This window comes from Diospyros lotus, chromosome 15, assembly GCF_014633365.1.
Source record: "Diospyros lotus cultivar Yz01 chromosome 15, ASM1463336v1, whole genome shotgun sequence".
Lineage (NCBI taxonomy): Eukaryota > Viridiplantae > Streptophyta > Magnoliopsida > Ericales > Ebenaceae > Diospyros > Diospyros lotus.
The window spans coordinates 27,900,858-27,923,619 of NC_068352.1; the positions used below are offsets into that span (position 1 = coordinate 27,900,858).

The 22,762-nt window shown below is 35.9% G+C and overlaps 2 protein-coding genes across 2 annotated transcripts; one reads left to right on the forward strand and one right to left on the reverse strand.

The window, feature by feature from the left end:
- The first annotated feature begins 853 nt into the window (after positions 1 to 853).
- LOC127792356 (L-ascorbate oxidase homolog) lies at positions 854 to 4,444 on the forward strand. Its single transcript, XM_052322825.1, has 9 exons — positions 854 to 941; positions 1,065 to 1,339; positions 1,421 to 1,530; positions 1,843 to 2,113; positions 2,408 to 2,510; positions 2,629 to 2,974; positions 3,059 to 3,424; positions 3,604 to 3,682; positions 3,960 to 4,444. Exons 2-9 carry the CDS (start codon positions 1,193 to 1,195, stop codon positions 4,170 to 4,172), a joined length of 1,635 nt encoding a protein of 544 aa, XP_052178785.1. The 5' UTR covers positions 854 to 941; positions 1,065 to 1,192; the 3' UTR covers positions 4,173 to 4,444.
- A 6,855-nt stretch (positions 4,445 to 11,299) lies between these two features.
- On the reverse strand, positions 11,300 to 20,921 carry LOC127792355 (cellulose synthase-like protein H1). Its single transcript, XM_052322824.1, has 9 exons — positions 20,384 to 20,921; positions 19,942 to 20,266; positions 19,722 to 19,847; positions 15,481 to 15,603; positions 14,386 to 14,598; positions 13,762 to 13,873; positions 13,441 to 13,634; positions 12,196 to 12,546; positions 11,300 to 12,080 (listed from the first exon to the last, which is right to left on the reverse strand). Exons 1-9 carry the CDS (start codon positions 20,641 to 20,643, stop codon positions 11,529 to 11,531), a joined length of 2,256 nt encoding a protein of 751 aa, XP_052178784.1. The 5' UTR covers positions 20,644 to 20,921; the 3' UTR covers positions 11,300 to 11,528.
- Between the last annotated feature and the right edge of the window lie 1,841 nt (positions 20,922 to 22,762).

Genomic DNA, 22,762 nt, shown 5'->3' on the forward strand with positions numbered 1-22,762 from the left:
AAGTTTCCGGCTGCGCACTTAAAAACTATGACGACTTTTGCGTATTCCGTAGTAAACATTATGCCCCGATGAGATTAATTAGCTTGATGGGACAGACGTGTACAATACCACTGTGCCACGTGTAACCGAGGTAACCCCCGTACATAGGCTACCAAGTGCGGTCCCTGTCAACGTGGGAAAGGAAATCGAATCCTTTTGACGTTAGAGCTGAAGTGGATCGAATATGTCACATGGGCTCATTGGTAAAATTACATCCGTGGGAATTGGCGAATCACTTCTTCCCCCCTCCCCTTCTTAATTTGAAACGATGGCACTTCCTAAGGTTCCATTCTTCCCACTTCCGGTGGCAAGGATTCTAGCAATTTATGTCTGTCGTGTGATTTGCCTATTTTCATCACTGTAAGTGTAAGTCATTTGTTTTTGGTTTTAACATTTTCTTCTGTGTCCAATCTAACATTCTTTGTTACCGTACCTTACGTTACTTGCCGCCTATAGCAACAGTTTGGTTGGTTGTTTGAAGTGAATAAATATAAGCACGCAATTGACGTAAGAAAATGGTTTATGGCTCTAAGTTAACTGAGCAATCATTGAAGTTTTTATAGGTTTGTTTTTATCTGCACATAAGCAATGAATAGGCCTCCTCACTCCTCAGTCTTTGTCCTTCTCGAGGCCGCGCTGAATTAAGGCACTGAGTCAAATAATTATTTAATAATCAACTTGTCACTATCGTTTTACTATTCTTGGATAACATACTTTATAAATTAAATTTAGAAAATTTATTTCCAAATTCTTACCATTTAAATGTCAGCAGTCATAATTTTTTGCAATTTTTAGATATAATAATAATAATAATGCAGAAAGCAGGAACTCATGAGCAACCAAACAGGCCTTCATGCTAGATTTGCAGGGTCGGCGAGAGGCGGCCGACAGTGGCAGAGGACGTACAGCTCAGAGCCTCCCTTTCTTCTTCTTCTCCTTCTTCCTCTTCTCTCCCTCCTTTCACATCTGAGGCATAGTGCACGTTAATGAGCAACGTTAGTTTCTTTCTTTCTTTTTCTTTACAGAGCAAAAGAGAAAAAGAAAGAAAACCAAAAGAAAAAGAAGAAATTAAGGCGGCTCTGTTTGGTAGCTTTGATCTCTCATTTCACACACACAGCAAATAGATAGATAGATAGAGAGAGAGAGAGTGAAGATGGAAGAGAAGAGAAGTTGGCGGTGTATGACGGTGGCACTGTTTCTACTCGTGGGGGCGGCGTGCATCGGCGGAGAAGATCCGTACAGGTTCTATGCATGGAATGTAACTTACGGCGATATCTACCCTCTCGGTGTCAAACAGCAGGTTCTTCTTCGTCTTCTTTAACCGCTTCTTCTTCTTTTTCTTTTTCTTTTTTCTGATTCGCTATGTTCGTGGAAATGGCAGGGGATACTGATAAACGGCCAGTTCCCCGGGCCGTCGATTGAGTCGGTGACCAATGACAATCTGATTATCAACGTTTTCAACAGCTTGGACGAGCCTTTTCTCCTCTCCTGGTCAGTGTTTCTCCATTTCTTCTTGTGATTATTTATTCATTTATGCAAGATAAAAACAGATTTTCACTTTTTTATTATAATAATCAACCATTACTTTATACTCTAATTAGTACCTTGGCCAGATTAGGAACTCTGTCCAGTATCTATGTTTAGATCTCTTGCTTTCATGGAAGATTTGCTCAGTTGTTGATTCAATAATGATTGATAAGAATGGATGCTTCTTGGATTGAAAATCAGAGTTCCAAGTTTTGGTATTGCTGTCAAATGGTAGGGTTTTAACGGTTATGTGCAAATGCTGTGATTGATGAGCAGGAATGGGGTGCAGCAGAGAAGAAACTCATGGCAGGATGGGGTTTATGGCACCAACTGTCCCATCCCACCAGGGAAGAACTTCACTTATGTCCTTCAAGTCAAGGACCAGATTGGCAGCTACTTCTACTTTCCCTCCCTTGCCTTCCACAAGGCTGCCGGTGGGTTCGGTGGCTTCAAAATCGCCAGCCGCTCTGTGATCCCGGTGCCTTTCAATCCCCCTTCCGGAGATTACACCATACTGGCCGGTGACTGGTTCAAACAAAATCACACAGTAAGTAGCTCGCTAAGAAAACAATATGTATAAGACTTCATCCTGTCATGTGTGATCGGCTACATAAAATCTACACCAGTCATTTTATCTTTGGCCCTATTGTTTATAAGATTCTTGTAACTTGTATCATACATTGTATTATCTTGTGTTTATAGAATGTATGTAATGAATATATAGAGTTTTATGACTAAGCTAAATAGGTAATAAACAAGTATGGGAAGATTGTAAAGAATATATAAAAGATCTATAAGATATAGAAAATATTCTGACAATATTCTAACAATCTACTTGTAGGATTTAAAAGCCATTTTGGACAGCGGACACAATCTTCCTTTCCCTGATGGCCTACTTATCAATGGCCGTGGAACAAATGGATACACATTCACAGTTGAGCAAGGTGAGGAGTCATCGTGAACTCCTGCATAGCAAAAATCTTTTGAGAGAAAAAAGAGATTTTATTTGTGCATTTGTATAAAGTGTTTTTGCAATCTTACAGTGTGAAAACTTGTTGCCAGGCAAGACTTACAGGTTCCGAATATCAAATGTGGGGCTTACCACTTCAATTAATGTTAGAATCCAGGGTCACAAGATGTTGCTGGTTGAGGTGGAAGGCATCCACACGCTGCAGAATGTGTATGATTCATTCGATGTCCATTTGGGGCAGTCCTGCTCTGTATTGGTCACGGCTGATCAACCCGCTCAGGACTACTATATCGTGGTCTCGACACGCTTCACCTCCCAAGTGCTCACAGCAACATCCATTCTTCATTACAGTAACTCAGCAGCAAGTGTTTCTGGTCTGCCCCCTGGTGGACCAACAATCGAAATTGATTGGTCAATTAACCAAGCTCGATCCATTAGGTATGTCGTTTGTTACTTATCTCCTGTAATATTAGTCCTCTAATTTGGGGATGTCTAATCGTGGTACGTGATTTGCTAAACTAGGCGAAATTTAACGGCAAGTGGACCAAGGCCTAATCCGCAAGGCTCGTATCATTATGGATTGATCAACACTACCCGGACCATCAGACTTACAAACTCTGCCCCGATCATCAATGGCAAGCAGAGGTATGCTGTCAACAGCATATCGTTCATCCCACCTGACACGCCCCTTAAACTTGCTGATTACTTCAAGATTCAGGGGGTCTTCTCCCTTGGAAGCATTTCAGACTCCCCAACTGGCAGTGGGGCTTACCTCCAGACATCTGTCATGGCTGCTGATTTTCGAGCTTATCTTGAGATTGTGTTCGAGAATCAAGAAGACACAGTGCAGTCTTGGCACATCGATGGCCACAATTACTTTGTCGTAGGGTGAGTCCTCCTGTCTCGACTTAGCTAGCAGATCCTTATGTTTAGTTTAGGCTGCTCATTTTAGCTTTAACTAGTGGTCTCAAGGAATGAAGTTCACTTTTCTATTACCATACTGCCATAAAACAAATGAAACTACTTAAGCAGGGTTTCTTATGTTTTCCATTTTATGGAATGACTAGAATGGATGGAGGACAGTGGACACCAGACAGCAGATCAAGTTACAATCTAAGGGACACAATTTCCCGTAGCACGGTTCAGGTAAACAGAACGTGTTACGTAAATCTCAGAGCTTGATAATTTTGAGTACTGTTTTCTAAAGATTGAAATCTCAACTTTACTGTGTATACAAATCAAATTTTGTTACTTGTTTGACCCAAATCTCAAAGATGCATAAATCCTTCGAATGACGTGAGGGTGCTTTGTTTCTGAGACGCATGGATTTGCCTGCTTGAGTTCATTCTCAAGTTCTTTACCACTATCAATTTTCTGACCATCTGTTTAAGGCCAGCTTGATGCACCATTTATGCATTCACAGGTATACCCAAAGTCCTGGACTGCAGCATATATACCGATGGACAATGTTGGAATGTGGAATGTAAGATCGGAGAACTGGGCTCGACAATATCTAGGCCAGCAATTCTATCTCCGAGTTTATTCCCCTGCTAATTCATGGAGAGACGAATATCCAATCCCGAGCAATGCTCTTCTCTGTGGTCGAGCAGTAGGTCATAAATCCCGGGCCCTGTAAAATGCCAGAACCTGCATATTGTCTCGTAGACTGTTAGAAGTTCCCGGTAGAGGACACCGGCACTGCTCTTCTCGAGCATCAGGTCATTGTTTTCTTTTTTTACACAATTTATTTTCCACTACACCCTTACTCGACATTCTTAGATTGCAGAAATTTCTTTGTCCTATGATTGAAGAAACTTTGTTCATTGTCCTGTGACTCGCCATTGGTTTGTCTGTTTCACTGTTTAGTTCGGCATCTTATCAATCTCATGAATCTGTGCCTTTACCGAAGGAGTGTTAACTGAATTCGTGGAATAGTTTTATCTGAACATTTAGATTTCTTTCTAGTACTCCACAAAATCATTTCAAGAGAGGTAGAGATATTATTTGGTGCCTCAGGCACATGGGGAGGGGGAAAAGAAACCTTTTTGGGAGATTTTTAAGTATGATAATGAGTTAAATACAGAAATAACTGGTGTGTTAAAAGGACAAATTGCTAAAAAAAATTTAAACTTTGCCAACTTCAACTTTTATCAAATATGTACTTCAATTTTTATAACTCTAATGATTACGTAACAGTCACATTTAAACTAACAGCATAACTCTCCATTCAAAAATTAAATTTTTTATTCTTACAAAATTAATTAAAATCCGAAAAGTGAGAAAATTTTAAAAATGGTAAAGCGCACTTAGATCCCCTTCTTTAGTAACTTTGTCATTTAAACCTTATTAAGCTAATTAAGAAAATAAAATCCCCTTCATTACTAACTTTGGCTGGTACCCACCCCTCACTAGAATCCTTTTTATCTACGGAGAAGGTTCGGCTGCTCTTGAGGACAACGGTGGAGAAGGAACCCCTTTCATCTCCTTATCCACGGTCATCTCTCTCTGTTTTATCGTCTACCTTCCGCCATTTCTCCTTATTCTCTGTAATTTTTCACAAGCATATAAGTCTGTATCATCACCATTTTCAAATTCTAAATTCAAGTTTTCTTTTTTCTTTAAAAACTTGATATTTGATCTCAAATTAATCAATGAAAATTGTGGATGGCTTCGTCGTCTTTGTCAATAGCAAAATCATTGACTTCATTGTCTTTATTAATAATGATGACAGAACACGTGGATGATATATATATATATATATATATACTATACATTCGTCTTTGTCAATAGCAAAATCATTGACTTCATTGTCTTTATATATACATACGTGTGTGTGTAAGAGCTCATGTACGTGGAAAAATTGGAGAGAGAAAGAGAGATGGATTAGGGTAGACGATGATGACAATGGGGTAGATGATGATGACAGAGAGGTCGGCAAAAAGGGGTGATTTCCTTTTGGCTGCTATCAGTAAACTTTCTCATTGATGGAAAGGCTTCTAGTGATGAGCCGTCCTATAATTTACCTCTTCTAATGTAATTAAGAATAAGAACATAGAAGACCACAAAAAGATAATTGGCAAGAGATATTAATATTTTTTTTTTCTCTTTCCAATATAATATCCACTGTGTATATATGTATGGATGTATATGTTGTATATATATACATGTTAACACAGATGGCTATATTTTATTATTAATTTTTGCTTAATTTGCGATATTCTAATAGCCCCTTTGTTTCTGTATTTTCCTAAGAGAGTGTGGCTTTTCAAGAAAGAACAAGAGTGTTATTTCTTCGGCCTAGTTTCCTCATTTCCATTTCATATATTGGATCTGTTGCAGTGCTTCGAGTATAGGATTTGGAGGAGCACTACCACATGTATTCACTTTGACAATAAGTAAACAATTAGTTTATAATTAACTGAAAATAAAGTGTTGTCCAAAAAAAAAAAACATCCTTCCTAATTGAGTTTTTAGGAAATTTGATAATTTTAACTCTTGTTAAATTTTTTTAATTTTTGTGATCTTAATAAAATGTGATTAAGAAAATTTAGGAAAATTTAAATCAATCAAAGTTTTTAGGAAATTTGATAATTTTAACTCTTGCTAAATTTTTTTAATTTTTGTGATCTTAATAAAATGTGATTAAGCAAATTTAGGAAAATTTAAATCAATCAAACACAAAGAATAAGATAATTTTATAGAGGTTTAGTTCTTCAAAAAGTTTAGTCATTTCTCTCCGAGATTAAGATTGAGGTTCCACTAAGGAGAATCAATACTAGTTTTTAATTGAATTTAGAACCAAAATACAATTTCTTGTCTAAACAAGAACCATTAGCACACTGTGAGCAAATTCAATCATCTCACACAACAAGTGAATAAAAATAATAAATTTACAACTAAAGTCAAATCAAACAAATCACCAACAATTGAAAATTTTATCAGCCATTACGTCTAACACTTAAATTTTCTCACTCTTGTTTGAATGTTCTATTAATAATTTGTTCTCTGAGTCTAAAAACCTTCATATTCACTCTTTATATATAGACATCTTCAGATAACTAGTTGTTACATAAAAAGACATAAAATGCTTTTCAAATTTAAAAACTTTTCAACATTTTTCAATCTCCAACAACAGCCGTAAAAATCTTGGCTAACACAACACATTAAAGACAAATTATTATTTAAAAAGATAATTTGGAAAAGACGGGGAGACAAGCTAAAAACAAAATTAAGCATAAACTTTTTTAAACAAAAAGCTCAAGTTAGAGACATGATCCCCAAAAAAAGAAGTCAGTGCATTTTCTTCAAAAAGAGATATTACCTTTTTGCATGGAAAAATTTGGAGATGATTTTAAAGTATAAGGAGAAAAAACATTTTGCAAAAACCCTTGGCATGTAATAAAAAGAAATGTAAAACATAAGTGCAATCAGACACGACCATTGAAGTTTGATCAATCGAAGGCACAATTTCAATCGATCGAAGTTGTCTAGGAGCTAATTGCATAACTTCGATCAATGGCCAGGTCGACCTAAGACATGAGGCCAAACTTTCTAGCGTATACTTCGGTTGATCGAAGAATAATTTTCGTCGATCTAAATAGCTTACAACGAGATTTAAACATTCTACCTCACTTCAGTCGATTTAGGTTAAAATATTAGTCGACCTAAGATTCATAGACACGAAAAATATATTTTTTACTTAAAAAAAAGCAAATAAAATATATTTATATCATATAAATATTTTTGTTATCATCAAAATTTTATTTACTTACCCTTGAGCTAAACATAAAGCATAAACTCTAAGATTTCACAATCATAAACATGTTTAATTGGTTTGAATTTGATTGTCTGGTTTAATTGGTTTGAATTTGATTGTGTTTGCATGCATGTATACGTTTACCTTGTTAATGATGTGTTCTAATACTAGATTTAGATAATATCTGTTAAAACATAAATTATAAGATGCATCTTTATACATTAATAATAAAGGCAAATTTTCATCATTCATTACTCTTAGTTTTGTATGAATGAGTCTCTAGATTTTTTGTTTAAGATCTTATTCTTAAGTTATTAAGAATATATGGCTAGATTTTTTGGTTCTTAAATGTTCTTGGTTCTTAAATTTTTATAATGAGGACTCTAATTAATCAACTACATATCAACACATAAGTTTACTACTTTGATTACTTATAAAGGGTGATGAGTCACATACCACAAAATATGATGCTCGTAGTAAACTCATTGGTGGTTGTTGGTTGAATAACACTTCGAATGTGACGATGATGATAGATCACATGACATGGTGGATGATCTTGTTCTTTAACTGTGATTGTGTAATTGATTCTTTGATTTGAAGCAAAACAATTGTCTTGTATGCGAGATTTATTGATGCACTAATGATACAAAGCCACATAAGATGAATGTCAAGTCCTTCGCCAAGGAAAAATGACTAATCAAGAAATGAGTTCTCTAATGTCATCTAGTCACACTAATGAGATTAGACACATAATTATTGGATTTGTGAGTTTATTACTCTATGACTCTCACTCGGTTGAAATGGTAGGTGATAGAAGAATTTTATTACACAGTAATTGTTAGCTATAATAGGTTCACATATGAATAGATTTCATTATTTTTTATATTATCCTGAGCTATTGCTAAGCGTTACTCAGGATTGTTAGAATTTCTCAAGAAGATGGAAAGATTCTTGAGATGGATCAAAGTGTTCGACTGGCATCAAAGGTGTTTGATGTTATCTGATTGCTACTGGGCGGTAAACCTAAAAAGTCACACACTAGAAAGTATGGTGTCCAAAACCAAATCTGTGCACCTGTTGTATTATCAACGCTATTAATAGTTAATGGTAGGTGTCAATATGTCGTTAAGAGTTAATAAATTTTCTCATCCAAAATGGACAAAGCAGAATTACGGCATTTGTTGTATCTAAATGAATTACATTGGATAACAACATATGCATGTTAGACATGAGATATCGGGTGCCCAAAAGTTAATTCTTGACATGAGCATGTTTTATTTTCGAATGTGAATTCGAAATGGTTTGATGTGATTAAACAGGCTGATCATGGTCTTGGATGTGAATGAATAAATGAATATTATAGAGTTTCATGTTAATTTGATTAATATGTAATTATTCTTTCATTCGAGTTCGTAAATGAGACATAATCAATCATTGACTATGAATTTCCTCGTCTCAACATCTCAAACTGAGACAAGCTAGTCTTTTTCACCTTGCCAACTCCCTGAAAGGACTTTTGAAGCGAGTCCCATGTTGCCTTGAAGGATTTGGCCGAGGCAACCAAGTCGAACATATTTTCATCAATACCTTGGTAAATGGTGTACAACGCCTTCTTGCCTTTTCTCATTTGATTCTTTTGCTCAATCTTTTCTCCTTGTAATAAAGTTACTTAAGCTTTGGCACTGATTGGTTCTACGTAACCATCTTGAACAAGGTCTCATACGTCAAGTGATCCCAAAAGTCCCTTCACTTGGATACACAAAATGTTGTAATTCTGCTTTGTCAACTTTGGAGGAGAAAATTTATTTGTAGCTGTTATTGTCGAAAACAATAATTAAAATTTGTTTGTTGTGGGGAAACTCAACAAGCAGTCAGAAGAACATGAGGATCCCTTTGGACTCCTACCTGGTCTGTGAGAGCCAAGAGGAGAGGTGAAACTCAGGAAAGACTCAACCCGTTGAATTAGGGAAGGCTCAATCCGCTGGCAAAAAGAGTAGTAGATTCGGTATTGCACCTATTCCTCTTTCTTCTCCTTTTGCTTTGATGCAAGATTTTTGATCAATCTCACTTATAAGCTGTAACCTCCCGAATTTTTTGCAAATCCCAAAATTTTGAAAAAAAAAAAAATATAATAGTTGGTTGAGGTTATTATTGAATATTTGAAAATTTTGGAGAAAATATTTATTTATGGTGTTTTGAGGAAATGAAAAATTAAGGTAATTAATTATTTTTACTTGGAAGTAATTATGGAAATAATGGAAACTAGAGCAAAAGTCATCTTAAATATAAAATTGGTGTAATATGAAGCAAGGAGGTGGCTAAACCGAGCGGTTGACTATGCACGTGTACATGTGAGGGGGCAGGGGATCGAGTCTTGGTAGGTGCAAAGGGAGAGCTGGGAATTTTTATTCCCAGCTAGGCACCAAACGACACCGTTTCAGGGCACCATGAGGCGCCTAGCGTGCGGCTGCGCGGCCTTCCTGGTCGCGCCAAGTGGCGGCCTTGGGCTGCCTTCTGCTTTGTCTTCCTTTTTTTTGTCCGCCACAGCCCAAATTTTCTTCACATTTTGATGCAATTGCTCTTGGAACTTGAGAAGAATATAAATGATATTCTCCTAAGAGTAAACTACCCAATCATGCTCTGAAATGAGAATGCTCAGTGAGTAAGAATATAAATAGGAAGTCTGGGAGTATAATTAAGGGCAGGAGAAGTGAATGTCAATTTGAGGAGAAGCAGAAGCAGTAAGGTATGTTCAATTTTAAAGCTATTCTATCATTAGTCAATTGATGAATTGATTAGTGAGGTGGTGTATTAGCTTGATTAAGTTAAAGTTTATTCTAATTAGTTAATTTAATTATTAGTTAGTTAGCTAAATTAATTAGTAAGGGACAATGTCTAAATTTGTTAATTAGTTAATTAATAACTTAGTGGATTCGGTAGTTAAATGAATTTAATTACGAGTTGACCTTGCTTTGAAAATATTTTTGTTAAGGGAATTGAGTGCGTCAACGGTACAAATTACCAGGCGACACGTATCTCGAGGTAAGAGTTTAATATGCTCTATGTGTAAATTACTTTTGTCATGGCTTGCATACGATGTTGAGGGAGTGCCTAGGCATGAGGCTGTGAATTTCTGACCGTGGGAGTCTCGAGATAGGGTCTTGGAGGAAACCACTAGGAGCTACCTAGAGCCTGAGATAGGTGCAGTAGACGGGCTTACATGCATATTGTACTTTATTTTTATCTATGATATCATGCTTAATAATTTACTGCATTGCATATTATCTTTACGGAGTCCAATGACTCACCCCTTTCATTCCCACTAACCACAGAGATAGTTCAAGGACTAGTAAGGGGAAGGCGGTGTATGTCGAAGACCAGCTAAATGATGCGAATGACAACCCATGATAGGAATGCGGTCTAGTAACTTGTGTCTGTCGTATAATTATTTTGTGGTTGTGTTAAACGTTGTTTGTATTTCCCAGTTGGACTTGTTACTTTTAATGAGTACTTTGTGTGAGTAAGTTGTGATATACCCTAATTGCAGTTTATTAATCTGCTCATAAGGCACAGGTTAAATTCGAGACTCGAGTGTTCTTCTGCTGCAAATGAGTCTTAGATACCGAATCCTCGATGTCCGGAGACAGTGAAGCCTGGATCCTACCCAGGGCGCCCATGTTATCTTTATCCCCTGTTGTTAAGGCATAGTTGGCCTCCGGAGTGAGACCTACTAATGTAACCCTGGATTACGATAACACCCAGTAATGGGGACGGGGCGTCACATAACCCCCCCTCCCCACTATTTCTCTCTCTCTCTCTCTATATATATATATATCAATTATTAATTAAATTATAATATCTCATCATTAACTAACATCATTCCTTCTCTTCCATGTCTTCTCTACCTTTTGCTTTCCATTTCTCTTCCTTTCTCCAGCATCCCACAATTGCAACATAGCTCAAGGCAGGCCCCAAAGCATGACATGTGATATAATCAACCCCAACAACTGGCATAAATTTTATAATTGGATCCAAATAGTATAATAGATTAGGTACATTTGGAATGGGCCCAAGAACATGCTATTTCCTCAAGCTTGTTAAACCTTGGATTGAAATACCTTTGAAACTAATTAGACCTCAAATAAGGTTACAAGTTATGGCCTTAAAGAAAAAGAAAAGAAAAATAAATTAAGCTCAGAAAGATAAAAAAAACCAACTAATTTCTTCAAATCAGACTCAATCGGACGAGGCCCATTTGCTCAACTGCACAAACAACAAAGCTAGAGCCCCCGACTTATAAATGGTCCACAACGGAATCCCATATTTCCCCCTGCCAAAGAGACCTTTCAAGAATGCCCACAAACACAGCACCACGCAAACACTGCAAACAACCTCCCCTATCCCAAACCCATCCCCGCTACCAGTAGAGCGGAACCCTAGCAATCCGGCGGCCAGGTTCACTAGCAAGACTGTGGTTCCCGGTATGAATATTGGGGATTCGTTAAACGTCAACCTCCAGGCATTGGCATTGGCATCATTGTTGTTGTCATCAGTAACTGTTGGTTGGTCTTTCTGGGTGACTTCGAAAACAATGTCTGATATTCCGAGGAGCTTGAGCCCCACACTTAGAGCTCCGAAGAACCAAGCGTTCATGGCAGCGATCTTTCTCATTCTCTGGTTGTTCCACCATGCACGAATTGAGAGACCAGCTCGCAGGTACTCAGATAAAGCGTACAAGTTGTAGATGAGGAAAAGAAAGGTAATTGTCCAGAAACCTCCTTCTCCCACCTGCATGGCATGAGCAACTATCTCGTCATCCTCTACTTTTTCAATTATTAAAATAAATATTTTTATGTTTAATATAAGAATATTAAAAACTCACTAAATGAGCTTATCGACTTACCTTGGGCAAAAAATGAGTGTTGACGATGATACAGTAGGCCGGCAGAATAGCATAACAGAGCTCGGGAATGGACCGTAGGGCCCAAAAAAGGATGCATAAGTAGGCCAGGCATTGCCGGAATTGGAGCCTTCCCTTGAGCGTGAGAATGAGTGGGCTTTTTGGGCTGACCAGGATTTCAAGAAACCCAGTGGCCCACCTCTTCTCCTGGCCCACTGCTACGGGCCCATCAGAGGGTGAACAGCCCAAGAACCCAGGTGGCTCTGGCGTACTGTTCACCGATCTCCAACCCTTCCCATGGATCCAAAGCCCAGTGTACACGTCCTCTGATGTAGTTCCATACATCCATCCAACCTATTTCAGGACAAAAACCTTATTTATGATTTTTTTAAATATATTTTTAAAAATTATTTATAAAAAATAAATAACATTGTTGGGACAAGGAAAGCCTCGGCCACTCCAAACACTTAGATTCAAAACAAAAATCTATAAAGAACATTCAATAGAAAATATATAGAAATAAATAAAAAAAAAAAAGTATAAATGGCACACAAAGATTTTTACCGTGGTTTACCCTTTAAATAAGGCTACATTTACATTGAGTTCAGGCAAAAAGAGCTCATTGCACTAATCAAAAAAATCGATTATAGCCTCTATATACATACCTCACTCACTTATTGTACACTCAATAGTTCGCTAACAAAAATAGCTCATAACCACAAAATAAAAATCAGAGGCAAAGCTCTAAGAATTAGAGAGAACAAAAATCTGTACAAAGAAAAATGAAAATGGAGAAGACAGATTGAAACATTTAGAAGATAATAAGTTGTTCTGCACAAATCTCAAGAAATCAATGAGAAGCAGCGGTAGAAATGAAATATGGGAATCATATCAACAGCTTCAATTGCAGTAGGTTAAACAACAAGATAGTACGGGGAGAATCAAATGAGCCATGAAACGACGAGAGGGGTTATAGTTTGGCTCTCCGAGCTTATGGATTCCTAAATAACAATGTTTTAGAACAACCAATAAGCGGTTGCCAATTGGCTCTCCATTCCTTTATCAAAAAGACAATGTTTAAAGAGTTAATGCTTCACCATACTCAACAAACATCTTGAAAAGTCCAAGTGGAAATCTTATTTTGTTTGAGTCTTATTTTGTAAAGATTTTCTTTAAAATCTTGAAAGTAACATCTTATTTTTACTTTCTAGAGTAAAAAAATGAGTGATAAGAGGAAAATGCTCCAACCTCACTGCCCCATTTGGTACCACACTCGTAGTCAGAGCCAGCAACAATGTGAGCTGCCTCTATGGAACTCAACAAATCATCATGTGATCGTGAAGTGCCAGTCCTCAATCCTGACAGTGCTTCAATTGCTAATCTGCTGAACTCCAATGAGCTTCCATAAATGCTCTTTAATGCTTCAATGTTATTCAATGTTCCTATCACCAAGATCACAAATAAATAACAAAACTAATGAATTTTAATTTTTAATCATATAATCAATTGCACAAATTTTAACTGGTAAATCATTTTAATAGATACAGGGTGAGTAGATAATTTTATCACCATTGATTTGCTTGTCATTTGGTGATAAGCCATAGATGACTTTTCTCCTGTGGAAGCAATTTGTTCCATGGTAGAACGGTCCTTGAATCCCTGCTATTCCATACCCTATGTACTGATACAACACCACCCAAATAAACCAATTTAACCAAAATAAATATTAATAAACCTAAGGTTTGTTATGTCTTTTCCCTTTTCTTTTTTTTTTTTGCTAAATAGCAGCTCATTATTAATATTAAAGCCAGTACAAGTAAGCAACAAAACCCCATGATCATCTGCAGCACAATAACCTAAGGTTTGCTATGTTAAACTTAGTGTAACAAAGACTTATCTAAAGCTTAGATTAAAAAAATTTGTAAAAACAATCAACAAACTATTGAACAATAGGGAAAAGTCATTTTTACCTAAAATTTTTTGCAATTTACTTTTAGCATTTATGATTTTTGTGATATTTTTTCGACAACCTCCATTAAGTTAAGAACTCGAGATCTATGATTTTACTTTTTAGTCTCGTAATGATCATTTAAATCTCATATAAGTCTTTTTAAATTTAATAAAAACTATTTTCTTGTCAAATATTAATAAGATTTTTGTATATACCCTAATATCTAAAAAGAAATCACGTACCTCATGAAAAACCACGAATTGATTTCCAAGCGGGTCATCCTTCAATCCGTCATAGAATAATGGGGGAGATTGAACAAATCCACAATCCCTTTCATTCTTGATGCCCATTAAGAAACACATGGCATGAAGGACAACTTGGGAATTATTGATGTACATGTCACAGTCTAAATTCAACATGATTGGAGCATTAGTCATGACCCCAGAGACTCTTGCCTGTTAGTTTCATGGCACAAACAATAATATCAAATGAAAAATTAAAGGTCCCTTCTCTTTGTTATTTTCAAGTTATTTTTAATTTTTAATTTTTTAAAATAATAAAAATACATTCTCTTTACCGTTTTTAAAAATGCATTTTTGAAAACAAAAAAAAATTATAAAAAAAACTCAAAATAGCAAAAAGTTATTTTAAGTATTTTCATCTGAAACAAACTCTAAAATCAAAACACATTTATTTATTTATTTATATTTTATTATTATAATGAAAAAAATTACAAAATTTATTAACTTTAAAATGTAGATATTTTTTTTAATAATTTATAAATATTAAATATTTTTAATTTACTAAATAATCAAATTTATTGAATAAAATGTTAGTAAAATTATTTTCAAAATTTTAAAAAGAACGCATTTTCTAATTTTCTGTTTTGAGAAATAGTTTTTCAAAATGATAAAGAGAATGCGTTTTTAATTTTCTAAAAACAGACGACCAAAATAGAAATCTGAAAATGAATTTAAAACTCAAAACTAAAAATTAAAAAGTAAAGAGAAGGCAGCCTAAGCTTGTTATCATTTTTGTTTTTCAAATTTTAATTAAAGTATAAAATAGAAAACATAGTTTTTTTTTTTTTTTTTGCTTTGAAATATGTGTTTCTTTTTTTTATAAAGAATTATAACTGTTAAATAAAAATAAAATTATATTACACAAGACTTTGTGTTTTTGTGTTACACAAAACAAATTAACATACATAAATTTATCAAATGGCTTTGTGTTTTTGTTTTCCATAAATGTATCATTTTCTATGACAATAACCATCTATAAATAAATAGATTTAAAGTATAAACAAATAACAAATGTAAAATAATTAAAATTCTTACAAGTACATTCATGGCACCAGCTTTGAAATTATGTGGGTGATTGGGGCGTTTTTCTCTGGAAATGTAGACAAGATGTGGCACTGATCTGTTTTTTGAATGATCTTCCTTGTTCTCCCATATAACCTGATTAATTAAATTAAATTAAAATCAGATAATAAATTAGGTTTGAATGGTTAATTAGATGTGGCACTGGTTACATATACTTGCCATTAGGTACTTATCTCACCTAAATAATAATATTGAACTTGGTTATCAACTATTGAGTGAGATATAAATTATAAGGAGCTAATAAGGGAAATAGACCATATTGAATTCGTAATCTATCACTGATGGTATGGTATAATCTATAAATTAATAAGAAAAAATAAATTTAAAATAACAATAATCCTAACCAACTCAATAAAAAAATTAAATTAAAAAAATATAAACTAAAAATAAATTTGATCTCATCCAGAAAACTAAAACTAATATAAATTTAACCTTTAAATTAATTAAAAAAATTTAATCCCCCTTTTAAAAATGTGATCATAAACCATTTATGGGAGGGTACTAGGAAAAGTAGATGGTAAGTGATTGTTCTTTGAAAGAGATAAATAATTAAAATAGAGTTAATTGACGTGTAATTCAAGTACACAAGTGATTAGTGAGTGTATTTTTCACTGACAAAAGGCATAAATATACCCCCAAGTTTGCTCTTGGAGTTATTTAGTCCCTTCAATTTTAAAATGAATCTCTTACACCCCTCAATTTTTTAATTTTAGAACAATCACATCCCTTGTGACGCCCCCTAATGACAATTAATTTAATTTTGAAGTAATTTAATTTAAAAGAAATATTAAAATAATTTATTGATATTAAATAAAAATAAATTATGAGGTTTTAAGGAAATAAGAAATTAAGATAATTAATTTTGTTATTTTAGGAATTTCCAAAATTAGAGAAAAATTAAAATAAATTAAGTTGTGAGATTTTTAGAAGTTTCAGGCATTACTATAATTAGTATAGGGGGTGTTTATGTATATAATGGAAGTTGGGGGTGGCTGGTGCGGTTTCCGTAAAAGGGACCAAAGGTCCCTTTAAATTTAATGGGTGTAGTATAAGGTGAAGGGCGTGTGGGTGGCGCGGGCATGCGAGCGTGGACGCGGGATCGATCCGCAGGTGCTGCGCACGCGAGGCTGAGATTTTGGGCTGATTTTTAATTAGCCAGGCATCCAAAACGACGCCGTTTTGGGATAGAGGCGGTGGCCTCCAGCGGCCGCCCTAGTGCTGCCACGTGGCCACCCCTTAGCCGCTCATTTTGCACGAATTTAAGCCCAATTTCGGGCATGTTTTTACAGCAACCAGCAGCCAAAAAATTTATAGAAAGAACCAGCGTGCACGCGGGGAAATTTCAGAAATTTGGAGCCAAAAATCGGATTAAATCCAGTTTAATTCAAGGTTTAATTTACCAGATATGTACCTAAGTTAGTAATTAATATTTTGTGAGGTCGAAATTTTGTTTATGGTCCAATTTTATTAATTTTGACAATAATTGGGATATTGCAGTTTGTATAATTTTAACCGCGTTTGGTCAAAACGAGCCCAAGGCTATCTTCGAAAAGGCAAGTTCTTTATACTCTCATTGTCGATTCTTTCGATGCCAATTTATTTGACCTCCCTTCGTTGGTTTCGGCTGTTAATAAATTAAGGAATTTTAAACGGTTTGTTTTAAAATTTAATTTATTAAACCGGTCTCGAGGGTTTTATTCGTTGGTTGCCTACGGGGGTTTGTGCCACCCCCAAGCCTATGGGAATGATGTCGTACTCACCCGGGGCTAGATTCTTAGCTGTTCGAGTATTATTATGGATTTTTGGTTATTTATTGGCTAGAGCAGTTGTGCAATGGGGGCAAGGATCGGCTGTTTGGTGACGGAGTGACTGTCGTACGGTCTATCTTAGGCCGTCAGATAGTATCTCCTGGTCACTGACCGTTGACCAATGCCAAGCACTGTTGACTGGCTCTGTCGTTACGTGATTATAGCATGGTTTGGTATGCACATGGGTACGGGTTGCATATTGGGATTTATCATGTTTTGGTTATGCTTGATCACAGACATTCTAGCTTGGTCAGGTTGCATCCAGCACAGGCATATGCATCGCGTGTGATTTACTATATGGGCGGAGCGTGGCCTGATGCCTGGATGTATGAGCGCCTTGTATCACGTTGATGCTCATTACGCCATTATATTTTTATGTGCATTGCATAGCTACTGGTAGTATATAGTTCTCGGACGGGAGTACCGTTCCGAAGGAGGCTATGGCTCGGGTGTCGGGAGTACTGACATGGACGGGTGACGGGAGTACCGACCTAGGACAGCGCGCACAGGTTTGCTGGAGGTATTTGTTACCGTCCAGGGCAGCGGCAGGTTGGTATGGGACTTGGGTGCCGTGTGTCTTGTGTGGGCCCCAAAGACCGGTATGTGCTTTTATTATGCTATACTATTGTGTTGTAGCGTCTCATGGCTTGTGTGTAGATAGAGGTTTATTTTGAGAAGAGTTTATTGGATCTATACAGCCTTCAGTCTTTCTTTCTTTATGCTTGCTGAGTCTCTCGACTCACTTTGCTTTCCATCATTCCAGGTAGTGGCAGCGTAGGCCATGGCAAGGGAGTCAGCTTTTAACGGCAGAGTCGGTATGGTGTACAGGCACTCTCGTCATTCCCTGTCAACTCTGATGTCTGAGTATGATTTACTTTATTATTTTGTACTGTGCCAGGTCTTTCCTCGAGTCCCGTGTATGTCGGCATAGAAGTCTATATTCATTTATTTATCTTGTGACTGCTGTATTAGCGGGGTACCCGTAGTGCATGCATGTATATATGGTTTCGCTTCCGTTGTTTTAAATCTTGTGTATGCATGCCAGGGTAGTTTTGTCTCGTGTTTCATTCTTTTCTCCTCCCGTAGGCACTCCCGTTCGGGTAGTCCTGGTGGTTGGGGATATCCTGGCGGGGGTGCTTACATCCTTCACATTACAATTGAGTACGCATGAGTTACACACGCTATGCAATTGGGTTGGCGGCGAGAAGAAAGCAAGAACTCGATCGGCAATGAGGGAGGCCAAAGGTGGGCCGAATGGAGGCGAGAAATTGGTCAGCGTGAGGAAAAGGAATCCCAATCACGATGGAAAAGAAATCACAATCACGATTGAGGTCAGTTGATTCCTTGACATGAGGAAGAGGAAACATAGTCGCGATGGAGGTTAGTCAGTCGATCAATCAGCACAAGGGAGGCCAAAGATTGGTTGGTCGATGACGCGTGATATTTGTGTAGCAAGCAAGAGATCAATTGGTTTGTCCATGTGAGGAAGACGAGATCAGGATTGGTCAACGACAAGAAAAAAAAGGCCAACAAAGACGAGAGATCGATCGATCGATGATAGCAAGAGATCAGTCAATGACGAGGTAGGCAAGAGGTTGGCCAACAACAGCGAGAAAGGCAAAGGGTCAGTTGGTTGTGACGCGAAAGGCAAAAGGTCGAAGATAGTGGCGAGAAAAGTGAGAGATCATCAATGAAGAAAAAAGAAATTGAAAATTTTAGCCATTGCACACACAACCATGCGTGAAAGTTATGCTATGCGCTATGTTGATTGGACAAGAAATGTGTTATTATTACAAAATAAAAAATTGAAGTGTAATTATTCTAAAATAAAAAATTCAAGAGTATGAGATCCACTTTAAAATTAAGGGGCTAAATGATTCCAAGGAAAAGTTGGGACATACTTATGCCTTTTGCTATTTTTCACCTTTTATAAAAAGAAAAATCACATCACACATTTGCATTGACGTTCCATAAAATAGAGAGAGAAGAGGGAGAGATACAGTAGCATTTCTGTTTTTTTTAATTTAAAAATTGGTACTGACAATTAATAGGACAAATTTTATATTATATTATATTATATATTTAATTAATAAAAAATATCAAATCAAATTAAATCATAATAAAATATTTAAATAACATTTCCCTTCCATAATTGCTAAATCTGGTCAGCTCTGGAGTAAATCCAAGCAAAAAAGACAAGCACGTGAGGAGGCAAGGAGGGAATATATATAACTATGAAGAGGCAGGACAGCGACGGAGCTGGAGATTGATAAGCTTAATTTTAATATACTAATTTATACACAGGTGGGCTTACTAAATAAATTTGTACTTGCAATTAGAAAAAAAAAAAAAAAAGCAATAAGTTTGTACTGGTAAAGTAAATACCTTAATTATGGTTGGGTGATTCCTACTCTGTATGTTTGAGAAATCCCTAAACTCGCCGGTGAGCTCACAAGGCAGAGGCTTTCTGGCTGCTTCTTCAATTCTCCGCCGAAGCTGTTCATACTCATACTGCAAAGAGAAGACACAGAGTGGCTTCAATCTTCTGGCATAGTGCTTAATTAAAACGATGTCATAATAAACTAATTAAGAATCATACACCCACCTGGATCTTCTTCCTCTCTTGCCCGAACTCCGGGAAAGCATCCTGGGAAGACGAGGACTGGCCGGAAAAGTACCGGAAGGGAGCCCGGAGCTGGATGCCGTACTTCTTGCAGAAAGGAACCCATAGCCTGGCAAACTTTGCGGCTTCAACCAGCGAGTAGAAGGTGAGAGGGGAGCCGCCGTCGTCGGAGACGTAGCAGGCCAACTTATCAGCCGGGTAGTCGACTGCCAACATGGAGAGCACGGTGTTCACAGCGACGATTGGCGGCTCCAAGACTGGATCAGCCGTTGTCACAAACATGTCCACCGGAGGGAGCTCCACTTTCCTATCCAATCGACCATCCAAAGACAAACAAGCAGAGAGTTAGAAAAAGTCTTCTGTGGATAAGATTCCTCACTTTCGTATAAACTCGAAATCGAGAAATGGGCACATGAACATATACCTTTGCAAGAGGCGGTGAGGGTAAGCTTTGAACTCGACTTGGTTCCACTTGGTGCTGACAAGAAGAACCCACATGAAAGTGAACCATGACTCGCAGAGAAAGGCCAGGAGCCAGGCAAATCCATGGATTTTGGGAGAGAGGAGTCGATCGAGGAGGAGAGAGAGCAGGAGGAAGAGGATGATAAGTTCAATGGCCCGAGAAATGTGGTTTCTGCGGGTGAATCTTTCATAGAGAGGCAGAGAGGTGGTGGGGCTGGCCATTGTTAGAAGTAATTAGAAGAAGGGCTGTCTTCTTTGCTACACATAGAGGGCAAGAAGGGCTGTCTTTGCTGCTACACATAGAGAGAGAGAGAGAGAGAGAGAGAGAGAGCACCACCAGGGTTTCTATATATTATGCGTTTGAGCTTATGGGTTTCCTCGCAATGGTGCCTATTTGTAGCCTATTCAGAAATCCATGTCTGGGGTTCCAAGATCCCCAAAGTCTGGTTCTTCCGGGGGAGATGGACAACTATAATTGTTATGAATAATTTGGACCCTATAGAAAGCAAACTTGTGATGTTACTCTCAATAACATAATTTATTAGAATAATTATTATCCCAAAACCGAGACGATAGCTAAGTTTGGCGGTACCCAAACTTGGGTTTTGGTTTTTGAAACACAATATTCATTTTCTTTTGGTTTAATTCAGTCCAACGATTTGATGGATATATTTTTTGCATTAGTTATTAAAGATTAAATTTTTATTTTTGATTATTTTCCTGAACATACATAATTTATAAACTATTATGTACATTTAAAATCTATTTAATTTACTACCAAAAATTAATATATTATAAATTTCTGTCATTCGAAAACAGCACACAACACTTATTAAATTGAGAAAGTTTCAAACACTGAAATACCACTAATTGAGGATGTCCCATAGTGCCACTCCACACGCAAGGGGGGACAAGTGAGGCTCACATCTCCCTCTGAGTTTATTTACGTCCGATAAACCTTATATTGTAGGATGCGTATAATATAATATTTTTTATTATTCCCAAACATGACATAAACAACTTAAAATAATCTAAATCATGACATTAACAAAATAAAAATGCTAAATATTGGTCTCTTGCATTAATGTTCTTAGGTGATTTCTCATCTTCGTGTTCATAATTTTGATAAAATAGATAAATTACTGATAAAGACTTTGTCTTACTATGCAGTATAAGAAATCAAAATTACGATTTCTTAATTTGAATCTCAACTTATCGTAATTCAATAATTTGACATATGTCCTAGGGGTTAGAATAGAGTTTCTTTTACTATTGAGAAATTTTAATTTCTCAAACTAAATTCTAACATATTTTATCTTTCAATCATTTGTTTGTCTTAAAACATGAATAATACGAATGTTATAAAATGTAAAGAGACTTTAGTTGAGTAAAAAACTATAATCCATAGTTAAGGTGATAAAAAATAAAATTCAATTAAAAAAAATATATGTCAAAATTTTAGTTGAGTAAAAAACTCATTTCTTAATAATCCATACTCATACTTGTCCTACCATCCATTCTTCTATTTTAGAATTCCTAACTTAGATTTATGTGCATTATTATTACCCGCAAAACTAAATTTTATTATTATAAGAAGTCTTCTCTTTATTTAAATAGAATAATCATTTTTTATTTCAAAATTTCAATTCAAATTACAATAAGTTCTTCAATAAAAATGAGGTTTTATTAAGCAAAATAAATAAATAAAAATAAGGTTTTAACTTTTCATCTTAGAGAAGTAATATGACATTTTAATTTAACTTTGTAAGATAATTCAGTATAATAATTATATTAATCATTGATGGCTTTCTTAGAAGGACTTGATGCAACTGCATGGTTGAATGATTATATATATATATATATATATTGGTATGTAAATATGAATGATTAAAATTTAATCTAAGGAAGAATATTATTGTTATTTCAACTTAAAGGAAAAATAATAAGTGAAAAGTCACGAGATAAAACATTTGCAAGATTGTGAGAATTAAAGATAAAAAAAATACAGGAAGAATTCATAATTAGCCCAAAACAAATGTACATAATTGTTTTTAGCCACTTTTTTAAAAAAAAATTATTTTTAGTTACTCAAACAAACTAATTACACTCTATAACCACTCAAACAAACTAATTATACTCTGTAGTCATTTTTTTCATTTTTTTAAAAATTATACTTAACTGAAAATATGACGGGATCAAAACTAGATGGGTTAAAACTTATAAAAAAAATGACAGATTTAAAAAATAATTGACAAAGTTAAAACTGATCGAGTCAAAATTGAAAAGTGGCTGTTTTCAGCAATTAGTTTGTTTGAGTGGCTGAAAATGATTTTTTTTTAGA